Below are 16,314 nucleotides of genomic sequence, written 5' to 3' on the forward strand. Positions count from 1 at the left end.
ATAGCATATTTCAGCAGGCTTGGAAAACCAGTTTAGTGTTTTAGGTATTATTAGGGAGGTGACTTTCAGCCTTGTCACATGGTATTTCCAAGAGTCCAGTTCCTCATTCCAATCCACTCCATGTTTATGAAAGTGCATTAGCTGGAACAGTAAGAAGAAAAATATTCACTGCAGGAAGTAGTTCTATCCTGATAAGCTGATATGTAGAATAAAGTTGATGGTGTTATTTATTGCTATGGTAGTCTGGTTAAGGGTTGCATGTGTGTGTACAGTTGGAGGAGGGACAGCCCAAAGGGAATGCAGATAAGTAAAGCGAAAAAGAGCCGATGTATTCAGAGCTTATGTTGCTAGAGGTGAGATCAGTTACCTGTCTGCAACTGAAATTTCAGACTTCTGTTTAGGAGGGACATGAGTGGACAATGGTGACTGATAGTTGGATATATCAGCAGACATCTTAGGTTTTATGATCAAATGAATGAGCAATGAACCAGGAGAGTAAGCATAGTTTTTTTCAGCTACTTGTAATTTTTACAATTTTACTTAAAATTTCAACATCTTTTTCAATGAATGCCTATGTGACTGTAACTTATTACAATGAAACCAGCAATTACACTACCACAGAGACATGTGAATGTGGAGTTTATGGATTAGCCTCACCAGTGGCTAATGCAATGGGAGTGGTGGGTATCCCTACGAATGGTAATTACCAAGCGTGTGACTACAACACTGAATTTACTAATACCAAGAAGCCCTGGATCGCACTGATAGAAAGAGGTAACTGCACATTTTCTGAAAAAATACAAACAGCAGGTAGAAGAAATGCTGATGCTGTTGTCATTTACAATGCTCCAGAGACTGGCAACCAGACAATACAGATGGCAAATTTTGGTAAGTAATAATTGTTTCCCTAAGAGAATTAAGGTTTTTATTTAACTTAAAATTGATGTTGTTGTTTTGACTTAAATTGCATTGTCATCTAGAATTACTCTAGAATCTGGCGAAGAAGTTTTAAAACAAATCTTTAAATTTTCTTTCCTAGATCTACTGAGCATTATACTATAATTATTCAATGTGATTTTTATTAATTTGTTCTAAAGACAGTATGTTCTAAGGATAATAGCATCCATGAAGTGATTCCTACTTTCAGGTCTTCATGTCTCTATTAGTTTCTTCAGTATGCATCATAACTGCTTTTTAATAAGCCATGTTTTTACCTCTAAACATTAAAATAACCCTTATTTTTATTATTGCTTATACTTTGAAATTTCATTAATTTTAAACTGTGAAATGAATTGTACATATTTGAACTTGTGAAAATGAAAATTGATTTTTTTAGTATGATGAAACACTAGCATTTTGTAAGTTTGTAAAATAATACATAAATGAGAGTTTGACTCTAACTCTGTGAATTAAAGATTTGAGTTGATTTGAAGGAGTAATACATATAAAACTGCTCTGCACAAAATGCTATCCATTAAAGAATTCACAGCAGAAAAAAAAAAACACTATAACCCACATCCAAACTAAAGATTTTTCATATAAATATTTATTAATGACTTCTTGAGTAGCTAAATCATCTCATCTACTTTGTAAAGGAATTTGCTCCTGTGAGGCAATATTTTCATTGTATTTTACATTGGGAAATGCCAATCTCAAAGTAATTTTTAAAACACTGAATAAGTAGATTTTTTTTCTATACTATTGTGTGTATGGCTTTTCTTTACCCAAGGCTTAGACAAATAGGAAAGTGCAGTTGGTAAATCAATACAATATTTTGGTTTTATCATGGCTGAATTTTGTCTGTAAGAAAATTAATGCAAATTAATTTAACAGACTTCAGAATTGTGAAAATGGGAAATTCAAATTTGTATCAAGAATAGTAGAATACTTAGAATATTCCAGACTGAACATCTACAATATGGCAGTTTACTACTAATGTCTGGAAAACAAACTGCTTCTTTCTCTGCTTAGCAAATAAAACAGAAAAGGAGGTCTTTCAACAGTGCCAAACTTTTATATATACCAAAACTCTACTTGCTTCTGTTTGTAATATAGCCTAGGCACTGCTGGGGGTCAGACAGTTACAGGATTTTTTTTTTCCTTTTAAAGCGAAAAGCATTTTCATTAGCATACCCTGAATGTTCCTATATATTTACAAGACACTTTTATTTGTGGGGAAAGTAATGTAGCTCTCTGATAAAAATAGGAACAAAACCTATTCTAAGAAAACTTTCTCATATTCAAACTTAGAGATTCTAGGGTTTGGAGCATTAAAAAAATCACATTTTTCTTAGTCACTTTCCTGTGATTTTAAAACTATAAACAACATCAAACTAATAATAGTCCTAATCTCAAAACTTGCCTTTCAGCTTACAATAGCAGCTAAAACTTTTAGTGAAATCTAGGTGGCTCATCACTGAATTTACAATATTTGCCAAAGGTCATTCACAGCAAATCTGTGCAAAAAAGTATATGAACCATCATCATTTGAATATGGGGGGGGGGTCAAGGTAGGGTCTCACACCAGCTTACATTGACCTGGAGTTCACTGTGTAGTCTCAGGGTGGCCTTGAGCTCTCGGTGATCCTCCTACCTCTGCCTCCTGAGTGTTGGGATTAAAGGCATGTGCCACCATGCCTGGCTTAAACCAAGTTTCTTAACAGAAGGCAATTAGACTCCCAAGTAACTACTTACTTCCAGTATAATCAGATGCATGGCCAAAAACAAAGTTCCCAGCACTGCACCTATTTTGAAGTCAGCACATTGAGAAATATATTGTGATACATACCTGAAATCTCAGTTGCTTAGAAGGCTAAGACCAAAGAATGGTGAATTTAAGTCCAGTGTATTCAGTATAGTAAGACTCCACTTCATTAAAATAAAAAAGGTACTGAAAAAGTTAGAACAAATGCCAGGCACTGTTGTATATCTTGGTAATTGCAGCACTGAAGCAGGAGGACTGTGAGTTCAAATTTGGCCTAGGCTACACTGTAAGACCCTATTTTCAAAAGGAAGGAGAAGAAGGATATCATGAAGGAGGGAGCACTGAAGGAAAAAAAAAGGCATAATGATTGAGGAGAGGCTTTGGTGGTGTAAGGTTATATAGTAAGTTTCAGTTATATAGGACTATGCTATTTATTGCAACGTATTATGACTATAGATAACAAGATCCCAGACATTGTTTAAAAAGCCAAAGAAAGCCAGGTGTGGTGTAATCCCAATACTCAGGAGGTTGAAGTAGAAATATTATCATGTGAGATCAATCTGAGATACAGAATGAGTTGTAAATCAGCCTGGGCTAAAATGAGACCCTTCCTCAAAAACAAAGCAAAATAAAGAATTTTTAATGGCATCAGCCTAAAGAAATGATAAATATTGAGGACATAGAGGTTTACCCATGATTAAACAATGTATACCTATGTCAAAGCATCCCATTAGTATATATGATTTTTACGTGTCAGTTTAAATAAATGAGAAAAATAGCACAATCATAATGCCAAAAAGAGTTAACATTACTTGGCATATATTCTTTTTTTGTTGTTTTTTTTTTGTTTTTTCTCGAGGTAGAGTCTCACTCTAGCTCAGGCTGACCTGGAATTCACTATGTAGTCTCAGGGTGGTCTTGAACTCATGGTGATCCTCCTACCTCTGCCTCCAGAGTGCTGGGATTAAAGACATGCACCACCATGCCTGGCTCTGATCGGCATATATTCTTATGGCAGGTATTGTCCTAGCATCTTTATTTAATGAATATTGTACTTTAACAATGAGTGGTCTCAATTTTAAAGAATTAAAATTGTGACTGTAGTTTAGCTGTTATTGTTAATTCTCATTCTCAGGGATGAGAAGTGAGCTCAGTGCTTGCCAAACAAGTGTGAGGTCTGAAGGTCCAATGCCCAGAACTCACCTAAATGCCGGTGGCCATAGTGGCCTGCCTGTAATCCCAGAACTCAAAGGTAGAGAAAACAGTATCCCCGAGGCTAGCTGCGTGGCTAGACTAGATGCATGAGTGAGTTTTGGGTTCAAGTGAGTGACTCTTCCATGGTAAAATAACATCAAGTGAGAGATCCAAGAAGACACCAGATGTCCAAGCTCTGGTCTTCACATCCATGCACACATACATATATACATGCAAAAAAATGTCATTGCCAACCAGTCTATCATTGGGTTTCTTCCTTCCTGGGAATGTCCTTTATAGAAAAATTGTTCTGTGGTGCAGTTAGTAAATACATTTGTGGTGGTTTGAATTAGGTGCCCCCCATTAACTCATGTGTTTTGAAAGCTTCTTCCCCAGATGATGGTAATTCAGGAATTGGATCCTTAATGGAGGTGGTGTGTTGTTGGGTCTTATAGTCAGCTTCTTCTTGCCAGTGTTTGGCACACTCTAGCTACTGTTGTTCACCTGATGTTGGCCAAGAGGTTATGTCCAGTCTCTGCTCTTGCCATGTTTTTCCCTGCCATCATGGAACTTCCCTATGAGTCCATAAGCCAAAGTTAACCTCTCTTCTCCCACAAACTGCTTTTGGTCAGGTTCTTTGTGCCAGCAATGTGAAGCTAACTGTAACAGTATGCATATGAAAATTCTAAGATCAGTCTCTAAGCAATATAAGACTGAGTAAGCATAACATAAGCCAAAATTTTCTTTGTGATTACTTTGTTTTCATTAGTTTCTTTTGTGTTTTATTGTGCTTTGTTTTGTTTTTCACAGCAGGGGAAATGATTAATCCTCCCATAGAAAAGCCTATAGCTTCACTTTCCATCACGTCATGTATTATCATGGCTAAAAACTACCTTTTCATGGTTGGGAAATATTGTTTAGTGGTTAAAGGCACCTGTTTGCAAAGCCTGCCAGCCCAGGCTCAATTCCCCAGCACCCACATAAAGCCAAACACAAAAAATGGTACAAGATCTGGCATTCATTTGCAGTGGCTAGAGATTCTGGTGTGCCCATACATACACATGAAAATAAATAAGAAAAATTAAACTACCTTTTTATAAAACAAGTTTACTACCTCTGGTTCATGTAACCTTATACTCATCCTGATTCCCACTACCTTTATGTCCCTTCAGTATTAGTTTTTGTGCTATGCCTTCCTATGCCTTCCACAGTGTTCCATCTCTTACTGATGACAAGGCCCTCCAATCCACCACCACTAACAATAGGCCTGTAGTCTAAAGAACTGGTATACTGGGGCTGGAGAGAGATGGCTTAAAGGTTTAGGTGCTTGCCGGCAAAGACAAGGTGGCACATACATCTAGAGATTTTGCAGAGTCCAATGCACTCCCATTCTCTCTCATAAATAAATAAATATTTAAAAATAAAAATAAATGGATTTATCACTTGTTGCAACTGAGAAAAAAAAAAGTACACCGCTGGAAACCTTCAGGCATCTCAGTAAGCCTGCACTTACTTAAGGTGATTTTGGGGGAGCTATCATGAAGCAAGTCAGTGACCTACCATCATACTTGCATTGAAAGTAAAGAGTTTCCTAGGTCATACTCCAGGAAATAAGACCATAAAACCAGGAAATTCCTGGGTAAACCAAGACATGTGAGCTACTCTACTAGCTTTGTTCTGGATTTGGATGCTATCAGCAAGAGGGAGGGAAGAGTCTATAAAAGTCCTTTATATAAGTGGCAACGATCTACCACTTTTAAAATCGTTAGCCATTGGCCAAACTTTGCATAGAAGCAATAGCCACCCATATTAGCTAAATAAGGAGATTGTCATTTTGTAGTTTCATCACTTCATATTTTATGCGTTAGTATCACAATTACTTTTCCTAGGGAGGTCACCCTGATTTTGCACTGACAACAGACTAAAGAAACAATTCCACTCAAGTCTAGCTTAGTGAACCAGTGAGGTTATTTGGGTGACTTATGGGAGTATGGGAGACAGGTTATTTACAGGAGCATAGATGAGTCAAAGACAGCTTCATCATGAAAAAGCCCACCTCTGGCATGGATCAAAACTCATGGGAGCTGCATTCCAGGAGCTCACTGCACAACTTATAGGCTGCTAGGCTGGTAGAAGAGTCTGCCCTCCAGCAAGTGTTTGCTGTTTCTTTTTTTTTTTTTTTTAATTGATTGCTCACCGAGAGTCAAATCTTTTTTTTATTTTTAATTATTTATTTGATAGAGAAAGAGGGAGAGAGAGAATGGGTGCGCCAGGGCCTCCAGCCAAAGCAAACGAACTCCAGACGCATGTGCCCCCTTGTGCAACTGGCTAACGCGGGACCTGGGGAATCGAACCTGGGTCCTTTGCTTTGCAGGCAAACGCCTTAAGCGCTAAGCCATCCCTCCAGCCCTGTTTGCTGTTTCTTTAACCTTGGGGAGAGGCTTTGTGATGTGTGAATTTCAGGAACATCCTGTATGTTGTGAGTTGTTTACTTCCTAATCTTAAGGATCCTCCTATCTATTCCAAACTTTTCTTGAGCCTATATTTAAATTTGGAGCATCTTAAAGAGCCTTCCTCCAGGGTAGAATGCTTTGGTTTAGAGAAAATTACTATCCAACCAACATGATCCTAATTAATTGCATCTGCCTTGATCCATTAGGGTCATAGAATCTCCATTGCTTATGTTCTATGGAATGGTTTATATTTAACAAAAAAAATCCCTGAGGTCTTCTGCTAGTGTCAGAGCAGATCTTGAAAATCCAAAGCCACTTGTTTCTTTCCCAGTGGCAGTCCAATTTGTGCCCTCCCTCACTGTTGTATAAATATATTCTTTCCCCTGATATCCTTGAACATTTTTCCAATTCCTATTATAGAAGCAGCATCCAAGTGCCCCAATGAACCTGAAGAATGTTTCTGTACCCCTTGCCTTTCATGGTTTTATGAAGTAGAATCTGAATGTCTTTACTCCTATTCCCAGACTATTTACAAACCTCTATCTGACAGCATTCTTCATCTAAAGGGGATAGCTTCAGCCACAAGATAGTTACCACTGAGGAAAGATAATATGTACTCTCATTCATGGAGATAGACTTTCAATTCATAGTCTCCCACTTGCTACATATGTTGCCTTAGCATTATGATGGGATTGGAAATAGAAAAATAGGTTTATCTAGCCCTTGTTTAATATACAACTTCTTGTGTGTATGTATGTTTATACACTGTATACATGTGCATGTGAAGGCAAAAGACAACCCTTGGTGTCATTCTTCAAGAATGCTGTCCAACACCTCTTGAGACAGGGTCTATCACTATCCCATAACTCACCTAAGTATTCTACACTGGTTGGCCAGAGAGTCCACAGGGATTCTAGTATCTCTGCTTCTTTAGCCCTGGGATTATGAGTGTGCACCACCACAACTGGCTTTTTTACACCAATTCTTGGGAATGAACTCAGGTCCTCATGCATGCACAACAAGCCCTTAAATGACTGAACTGTATCCCCAGGCCTACAACTTCTTAATAATGCTTTCCAAATGCTCTGGAGACAGCCAACTTACTCTATCCTAGATGTACAGGAGAAATAAGGTCTCCTGAGCTAGCCAAGTAGAATATTGTGGCCATTTAAGTACTGGCTTGCCAAGAAGACAGATCTTGATAGTTAAATATGCTATTTACAGGTAAATTGTCTTAAGAAATGCTTATATTTTATATTTGAATAGAGTTGATATCAGCAGAGCCAATAATTTGAAAGGGATAAAATTGTTCTTAGTTTTTAAAAATCTTTTTTTTTTTTTTTGGCAAGCCCAACAGTCTGATTTTTTATGAGAGAGTGAGAGCAAGAGTGAGGGAGAGGGAGAGAGAGAGAGATTGATTTGGCATGCCAGGGGCTCCAGCCACTGTAACCAAACTCCAGATGTGAGAAACACCTTGTAAGCATGTGCGACCTTGTGAGTTTGTGTCACCTCATCTGTCTGGCTTATGTGGGACCTAGAGGGTCTAACATGGGTCCTTAGGCTTCATAGGCAAATGTCTTAGCTGTTAAGCCTTCTCTCCAGTCCTAACAAACCTTTTGATGATGTCTAAGAAGTGGTATACAAAATGATGTTTGAAACATTTCAGAATCCCCAACCTTCAATAATTCCAGAGCAATTAAGTATATGGGAAGGAGCAACAAACTTACACACTTTATGTACATAAAAATTCAATTCAAATGAATCAATTTTACTTCAAATGAACCTCCACTCTTCCTGATTCTATGCATCTGTATCTGGATCACAATGACATTATTCTCCCTGTCCTAACCGTCCCTTCCCTCTCCATGCTCTTATTTTGGGCCCAAAAGCCTATCTCTTTTAAACCCTAAAGACAAGATCTCATATATCCCAGACTGGCATTGAACTCATTCTGTAGCCAAGGATGATCTTGAGATTCTGATTCTCCAGACTCCTCCTTTAAGGTGCTAGGATTATAGGCATACACTACCACACTCAGTTAATACAGTACTGGATATCAAATCTATGGCCTCATAAATGCTAGACAAGCAATCTACCAACTAAGCTATAACACACAACATACATATATACACGTTAAAAATGATAAATTTTGTTTGGTGTGATAGTACATGCCTGTAATTGCAGCACTTATGAAGCAGAGGCAGGACCATTGTGACTTTCAGTCTAGTCCTGGGTTCATAGTGAAGCCTCAAATTGGCTTTTTAGAAAAGACTCATCACAGCTGTTGACATTTTACTGTGCCTACCCATGATGTTCAGGGTAGATTGAAACATATTTTCCATTACTCTCATTCATCCATGAATCACCTGACTCCTGCCTGCCATTCTGACCCTGTTTCCTCCTACTGTCCCTTTTCCACTCCTTAGGCTCTGACTTCAGTGGCTTATTTTCACTTTGCCACCTCCACTAAATTCTTCCTTGCCTCCTAGCGTAAAGTAGGCCTTGACCTTTTAACCTTTTCTTCACTCTCACATCCTCTTCATTGATAGTGCCTCTGCTGTTTCCATTTCACCCCAGGCCAACATCATCTATCAGCTGGATCATGGTTTGTTCTCCCTACTATGCTTGTCCTCTGCATATCATTGTCTTTAATTTGAAGGTAGAGAGATCCTGTTAAAAATGTACTTTGGGCCCAATTAGATTAAAATCCAGGCACAGTATCCTGATCTACAGGGCACTGCATGATAAGGCTTTACATGGTCTCCCATCCATGTTGCCAAGTTTTAGCCATTCTGGTCTTTTTTCTTCTTAGCCAAGAGAAATGAGTGTAAACATTTATGGTCCCTCTTTATTCTGTCTAAATACTTTCTCCTTCATTCTTTGCACATAATTCTGCCTCCAAAGCATCTGCAACCACAAGTCTAGTGCACTTTACTCTCATTCCCCAAACTGACAGTTGCAAAGAACTCCAATCTGGGTTTCTTGTTTCTGCTCTTGCTACCCATCCCAGCTATTGTATGCGCCACAACCAGAGTGCTAGCTGGTGTATAGGTCAGTCACATAAATCTTCTTATAGTTCCCCAATGCTTTTCCTATATTCTTCAGATGAAATCTAAACTTGACCATGCCTATGAGGGTTCACATTTCACATAAATTACCCTTTCCTACCTCTTCAGCCCAGCAACGAACATTTGTTCTTTACCACACCTCAAACACACTGAATTTCTAATAATTTCTCCAACACATGAAGCTTTGGCTTCAGGTGACCTCTTTTGCTTTTCTCCCTTCTCCATCACTCTGAATTCCAGTTTCTTCTTCCAAGATCTCTTTCTCTCTCAACCATATCCACATAGCTTCCCATGGAAATCTGCTTTTCACTCCTTTTTTTTATTACATAGGAAGAAAATAAGATCCAGAGATGCACTTATTTCCACTAAACCATTTTCACATTTATTTATTTATTAAATTTTTAATTAGAATACACAGTGTTAGGTTTCATTATGACATTTTCAAAAAAATGCTTTTATTATTAATTCCCTTTTCCTTTTAGCACACATCCACCGACCCCCTTGAACATTTCCAGCCTTATTTCATAGGCTCCTTTTCACATTCATGCCCCATGTACTCTATTGCCCTCACAGTCTCTATTCCTCTACACCTCTTTTCCTCTTCTCATGATCACCTGTCTAGTTCTATAGCCTATACCCACACTTATTGCAACTTATATCTACATATAAATATTATAAGAGAGAATACACATGTGAGAGATAACATATGAATTTTACTTAAAAAATCTCTCATAATGTATGATTATTTGTCATTTGCTAAGTGCCTGTCTATTCCACTCATATTATAAACTAAAGGAGGATAGAAATCATGGATTTCAGGCTTGCCATTACATTACTTTAGGCTGACAATAGAGCATGGCCTTCACTCACCATTGGGTGAATAAAGTTTAAGGAAGTAGAAAGCAATTACACTTTGTACATGAAATGATAGACAAGATGAAGTGAAGTTGATTATGTAAATTCAATGAAGGATTGCACTTTGAAATTGTTTTACTGATATAGTTAATAAATGAATGCTTTTTTCTCATAGAAACACTAAGGATAGGATGATAAGCCTCTTTAGTTAGAGTTTCAATCCTCCCTTATAAGAGATAATTATTGTGTGGGGCTGGAGAGATTTCTCAGTGGTTAAGGCTTTTGCCTGCAAATCCTTAGGGCCCAGGTTTGAGTTCCCAGGACCCATGTAAAGCCAGATGAACAAGATGGCACATGTGTCTGGAGTTCCTTTGCAGTGGCTGGAGGCCCTGGTGCACCCATTTGTTCTCTGTAATTTATTTAGTTTTATTTGAGACAGAGAGAAAAGGAGAGAAAATGGGCATGCCAAGGCCTCTAGACACTTCAAACAAACTCTATATGCATGTGCCACCTTGTGCATCTGGCTTACATGGGACCTGGAGTATTGAACCTGGGACCTTAGGTTTCATAGGCAAGCACCTTAACCACTAAGTCATCTCTCCAGCCCTTATGTTTTATTTTTAACATAAATGATGTTATTCTATATGTTGTTCATTCTCTTTATTATGGGAATTAGAGTTGTCTTCATGTTATTAAACATAGATTTCAGTCTAACTCATTTTTAACTATTGCATAGTATTCCATAGCACACACTCACTCCTTTCCTATTGAACATTTGTACTGCTTTCAATATGGCTGTTTTATGAACAATATTTAAATCAGCAGTATGATGATGATTTGTGAAGAAATTGTTAATACTCATCATGCATCTGAGACTACCTTATAGAAGTCCTATTAATTTTAATAGTCCAATTCTAGGGTTTTCAAGATTAATGATCATTTTCTATACAATGTTTTGCTTCTGATTTTATACTAATAATACTTCTTAATTCTTTCTAAAGTTATTAGTCTACTGTCTAGGGCTATAATGATAGTAAAAATGTGCATCATTATTATGCTCCTGGATTTACTAAGATTTGCTCCATTAAGTTATTAAATGTGTTGATACAGATGTCTAGAACGTAGGGGTGTGTGTGTGTTTGTGTGTGTTGGGACAAGGTCTCATTGTGAACTCAGACATGGACTTGAACTTACAATACTTTTGCCTCTGCTTCCCAAATGCTGAGACTATAAGAATAGCTAACTCATATCCAACTGAATATATTATTTTTAACATGTGCATGTGTATGTTGTAGGTGCACATATGTGCAGGTGTGTGTGGCAGCCAGAGGACAACCTTGAGTGTCATTCCTTAGGAATGCTATCCTCTTTTCATGAGACAGGGTCTCTACATTAGCCTGGTGCTCACCAATTAGGATAGATAGGCTGGCCAGTAAGCCCCATATATCCTCTTGTCTCTGCCTTCACAATTCTGGGGTTACAGGCATACATTGACACACCTATCATTTTTACATGGATACTGGGTTGAACTCAGGTCCTTATGCTTCTAGGCAAGTACTTTACTAACTAAATCAACTCCCCAGCCCCTTGAATGTAATGTTTATCAAGTTATCAAATTTTAGGACTTAAATAAGTCTTTTGAATCTTATTGCTGGTAATTTATAGTATAAATATATTTAAATACACATATTGCATAATGCATGTATATAAATAAATATTATAGGTACATTCACTCTTGTGATATACAATTAAAAGCACAATCCAGTAGTATATGTCAGGTTAGGGGGAAAATAAATGATGTGCAAAAACAACAAGTAAAATAGTGTTGGGGGGCTTTTTTGAAATTTCCCTTTTTCAATTTATTTTTTTTAGACAGAGCGAGAAAAAGAAAGAAAATTAGTATGCCAGAGCCTCAGCCACTGTAATCGAACTCCAAATGCTTGCATCACCTGGTGAGCATGTGTGACCTTGCACTTGCTTCACCTTTGTGCATCTGGCTTACATGGGATCTTGAGAGAGATGGGTCCTTAGGCTTTGAAGACAATCGCCTTAATCTCTAAGCCAGCTCTCCAGCTCTTCAGCTCTAGGTTTTTATTTTTATAAAAGGTTAAACTATATTACCTCTCCCCCATTCCTCTGTCTCTGAGGGCCCTCCTCAGTGGGGTTTTTAGTATTCACTGTGGGTCAGTAAGGCCTCAGTCATTCTCAGTGGAGGTATTATGCCTTAGGATAGTTCTACCCATTATTGTTTCCTTTTAAAAATATTTTATTTATCTTTTGTTTGTTTATTGCAGAGATTGGCAGAGACAGAGAGAGAGAGAGAGAGAGAGAGAGAGAGAGAGGGAGGGAGGGAGGGAGGGAGGGAGAGAATGGATACACTAGGGCCTCCAGCCATTGCAAACAAATTCCAGGTGCATGTGCACCTTGTGCATATGACTTATGTGGGTCCTGGGGAGTTGAACCTGGGTTCTTTGGCTTTGCAGGCAAGTGCCTTAACAGGTAAGCCAACTCTCCAGCTATCTTTTCTTTTTTTAAAAAATTTTATTTTAAATATAACAGGTTGTACTCTTCCATCCCCTTCCTCTGGCTCCTGTCACCCTGGGAGTCCTCCCCTGTGGTATCTATCATGGTATCCTTTGTGAGGCATGAAGGCCACAGTTGGTCCCTTGTTGCGTTATCAGGGTGGAGAGCATTTCTCAGGGTATTCCTACCCACTCTGTGGCTTTTACAATCTTTCTTCCCCCTCTTCTTCAATGTTCCCTCAGCCTGTTGGCAGTCTTAGTGTTGAGTTCTTTGTAACTGCTGGATTTCTGCTTTAATAGGTTTTGATTGGTCACCACATCTGACATCATCACCCTAGAGCTGGTTGTCAAGCTAGCAATAAGAGCAGCATTCATGTTAAAGTATCTTCTGCAATTTCTCCTGGTCTGCCATAGATCTGGTAGAGGTGGCATGGCTTTTGGTGAGCAGTTGGCTATCTTCTTATCTTATCAATGGGTCTTGGCTCTCCTCCATTTTCTCTGTCATTTGTAAAATAAAACATATTCTCCAACCAAGAATGAGAGCAGCTTAGGTTAAAGTGGGTATGCAAAGTTATTTGAGAGTTTTATTGGTGTACAGGCCCAACTCCAGAGAGCAGTGGGCACTTCTCTCTGATGTCTGTGTTTCCTGACCATGGGTTTCTAAATTGGTTTCCAGTACCACATATGAAATCTCTCCCACTGAGTGGGCTTAATGTCTAAACAGAACAGTTGGTTACCTGCAGAGGCTGTGTGTCACTATTGCACAAGTGTGTACTTCTTGTCCTGCTGGTTGATTTCATAGCCTGTAGGGTCCCCTGGTTATTCATGCTTTTAGTGACCATTGTTCCAGGAATATGGGCATAAAAGCAGAATGAGAGAAGTAGAAAAAAAAAGTGAGAGGAGAGGAGGAGCTACCTGATGGGTTGGGGAAGGGCAAAATATCTGGGGTGGGAGGAGCTTGGAAAAGTGGTGGGTAAAGTGGTTGGGGAGGGAATTATACAAAAAATTTAAAAAAAACAATCAGTTCCATAAAACCCTCATTCTGATTAGCATTCTACAAAATATAACCAGCAATAAAGAGAAAAAGGGGATGGTCTGGATAGAAGGTAGAAAAAGCTTAACCTTAAAACCATGGACTTTGGCTGGGAAATCTCAGGCTCAGAATTGGGTTAACCATCACAGTGAACTGTTAGCAAAAGTGACCCATGCAGTCCCCAAAACAATGAAGACCATTGCCAAAACACTTGATTATCTGCCAAAGCTAAAAGATAAGACCCTATTGCTAAAGATACCACAGGCTATGGTCACAGGTCATCAGAATACCAGGCTGGTAAACGAGCTCCCCCATGGCTAGCCCGCATAGTGCTGGAGAGCCTTATGGGAGTCACTGGAGTGCAACAATCACCAGCAGCATGAATAAGCAAGGTACAACCAGCTGGACAAGAATTACATACCTGTTTTGTTGTCAAATATAAAATAATTAAAATTTTTCATTGTTTTATATATGAATCCAAGTTGAATGTCAGGATATAAGTCACAAACTAAATTTAAAAGTATCATGACAAGGAGAATTGTTTATTAAGAACAAGATAAGTAAAATAAATCATAACAAATCCAGAGACAGATATAAAATAGAAAAGAGCAGGCAAAACCACAAATTTGCAAACAAAATATTTGACAAAATTGTACAACAAGTTAAATAAAAATGATAGCTATTTTGATAATTGACTAAAGCATGAAATGTACTAGCAAGTACATAACATGTTAGATGTAGGAAATAAGCTAGCTATGTTTGGAATTCATGAGTCGTGTAAACATAAGTCTTTGTATAACCTGGCTTTCAATAACAAGATTCAAGTATTTCTTTTGTGCTTTTGCACATGTTCCAAGTGCTCTCTGACTCTTCTCGGGTTACTAGAAACATAACTGTGTAAACATGTATACATTTATAAACACGTAAAATTAATCACTTCTTTATATTGATTTCCAAAAAAAGCAAGTAAATTTGCCATAAGTCCTTAAGTATTTTTTTCTTTATTTTAAAACTCAAGGAAAAAGGAATATTTTGAAAGTATCTAAACATGTTTTGTTGTTGTTGTTCTTTAACATAGTCTTTGCTTAATTCTTGTCATATCCCACCTAAAATTTTAATGTTTCACTTATTATATTATGATACTGCTGCTTATTCCTTTCCCCAATAATTACTGATAACCATTAGAAGAGAATGTGTGTGTGTAAATTTACACAGAGCACATTCTTGAGCAAGGCTGTACAAAGTAGGTTGGTGCCTTTTCCCTCTTTTTAGCAGTCTTTGCTTCCTACATGCTTTCACCCAAGCCACTCTTTATTCATCATTGAAGCCTTCCATCCCAAAGTAGCAATAAATCTAAGTAACTCCATCACATCGATCTTTTGCAGGGGTCCTTACTCATGTAGGGGAATTGATAAGATATAAGTTATATTGATAATGCAGCCCAACTGTATTTTAATTGTGGTACCTGGAAACAATATATCTTATCGGGGGGGGGGTTGTTGCAACAGATGTTGATATTTTGGGCAGAACTGTGGAAAAGTGAACTGGGGAAAATGAGATTTCAGAGCATCTCTCATAGCATCATGTAAGCAGCAACTTAGGCCAGCTATGCTAAGGTACTTCTTTGAGTACATAAATATTGAACAATTTAGTGGTGTCAATGATAAATTTTTATCTTTAAATTGATATTACATTTTAATCCAAACATTTAATAAATATCTCCTCAGTATGACCTATCTAATGACTTCACTGTGCAATGATAGTGACACCATGTGGTCAGATAAACTAGTCTCTAGGAATAATCAATACATTGACATCTCTGGAGAAACAACCAGTTTTAGAAAAGATAAAACTTGCTGTAAATTTACTTGCTGTCCATTTTAATTCTAAATAAATATTTTTCAATGTCATCACTCATGATAATTGGAGCTCTCAATTTCCTTCAGTATTGCCCCTGAGCAAAATCTGTTTGAGGGCCAGGGAGATTGTCTGGTAGTCGACTGCTTGACTAGCACATGCAAGGCCGGCCCTAGATACGATGTCCAGAACCACCAAGAGTGTGTGTGTGTGTGTGTGTGTGAGAGAGAGAGAGAGAGAGAGAGAGAAAGAGAGAGAGAGAGAGGTAAAGGTAATTGTTAAGTACTCAGTTATGTGCCAAGCATTTTTCTAAGAGTAATAATTGCAACAGCCACGTGAAGTGTTAATATCTCCATTTTGTACAGAATGGAACTGAATGGAACTGAGGAATACACAGGTTGATTAGCTTCTCATAGTCATAGAGCTTGTAAGTTCCATATCTGAGCTTTGAAACCTAATATTCTGATTCTAGGGGTCATGCTTTACATCAATTCATAACACTATCCCTCTAGTAGGCATATATTGTGCAAGATGATGTAAAATGATACAAAACATTATTATGGCCCTCAGGAAGGGAAATGTGCTGGTGAAAACTGATATTTACACAACTAGTAGAAAAAAGATGGCA

At 37.9% G+C, this 16,314-nt stretch overlaps 1 protein-coding gene across 1 annotated transcript in view; it reads left to right on the forward strand.

Moving 5' to 3' along the window:
* The first annotated feature begins 224 nt into the window (after window positions 1–224).
* Rnf128 (ring finger protein 128) overlaps window positions 225–16,314 on the forward strand; it is a 126,432-nt gene continuing 110,342 nt past the window's right edge. The window contains exon 1 of the mRNA XM_045140567.1: window positions 225–888. Within this exon, the coding sequence (XP_044996502.1) occupies window positions 483–888 (406 nt within the window). The 5' untranslated portion in view covers window positions 225–482. The remainder of the gene's footprint in view (window positions 889–16,314) is intronic.

The sequence above is a fragment of the Jaculus jaculus genome, chromosome X (assembly GCF_020740685.1).
Source record: "Jaculus jaculus isolate mJacJac1 chromosome X, mJacJac1.mat.Y.cur, whole genome shotgun sequence".
Taxonomy (NCBI): domain Eukaryota; kingdom Metazoa; phylum Chordata; class Mammalia; order Rodentia; family Dipodidae; genus Jaculus; species Jaculus jaculus.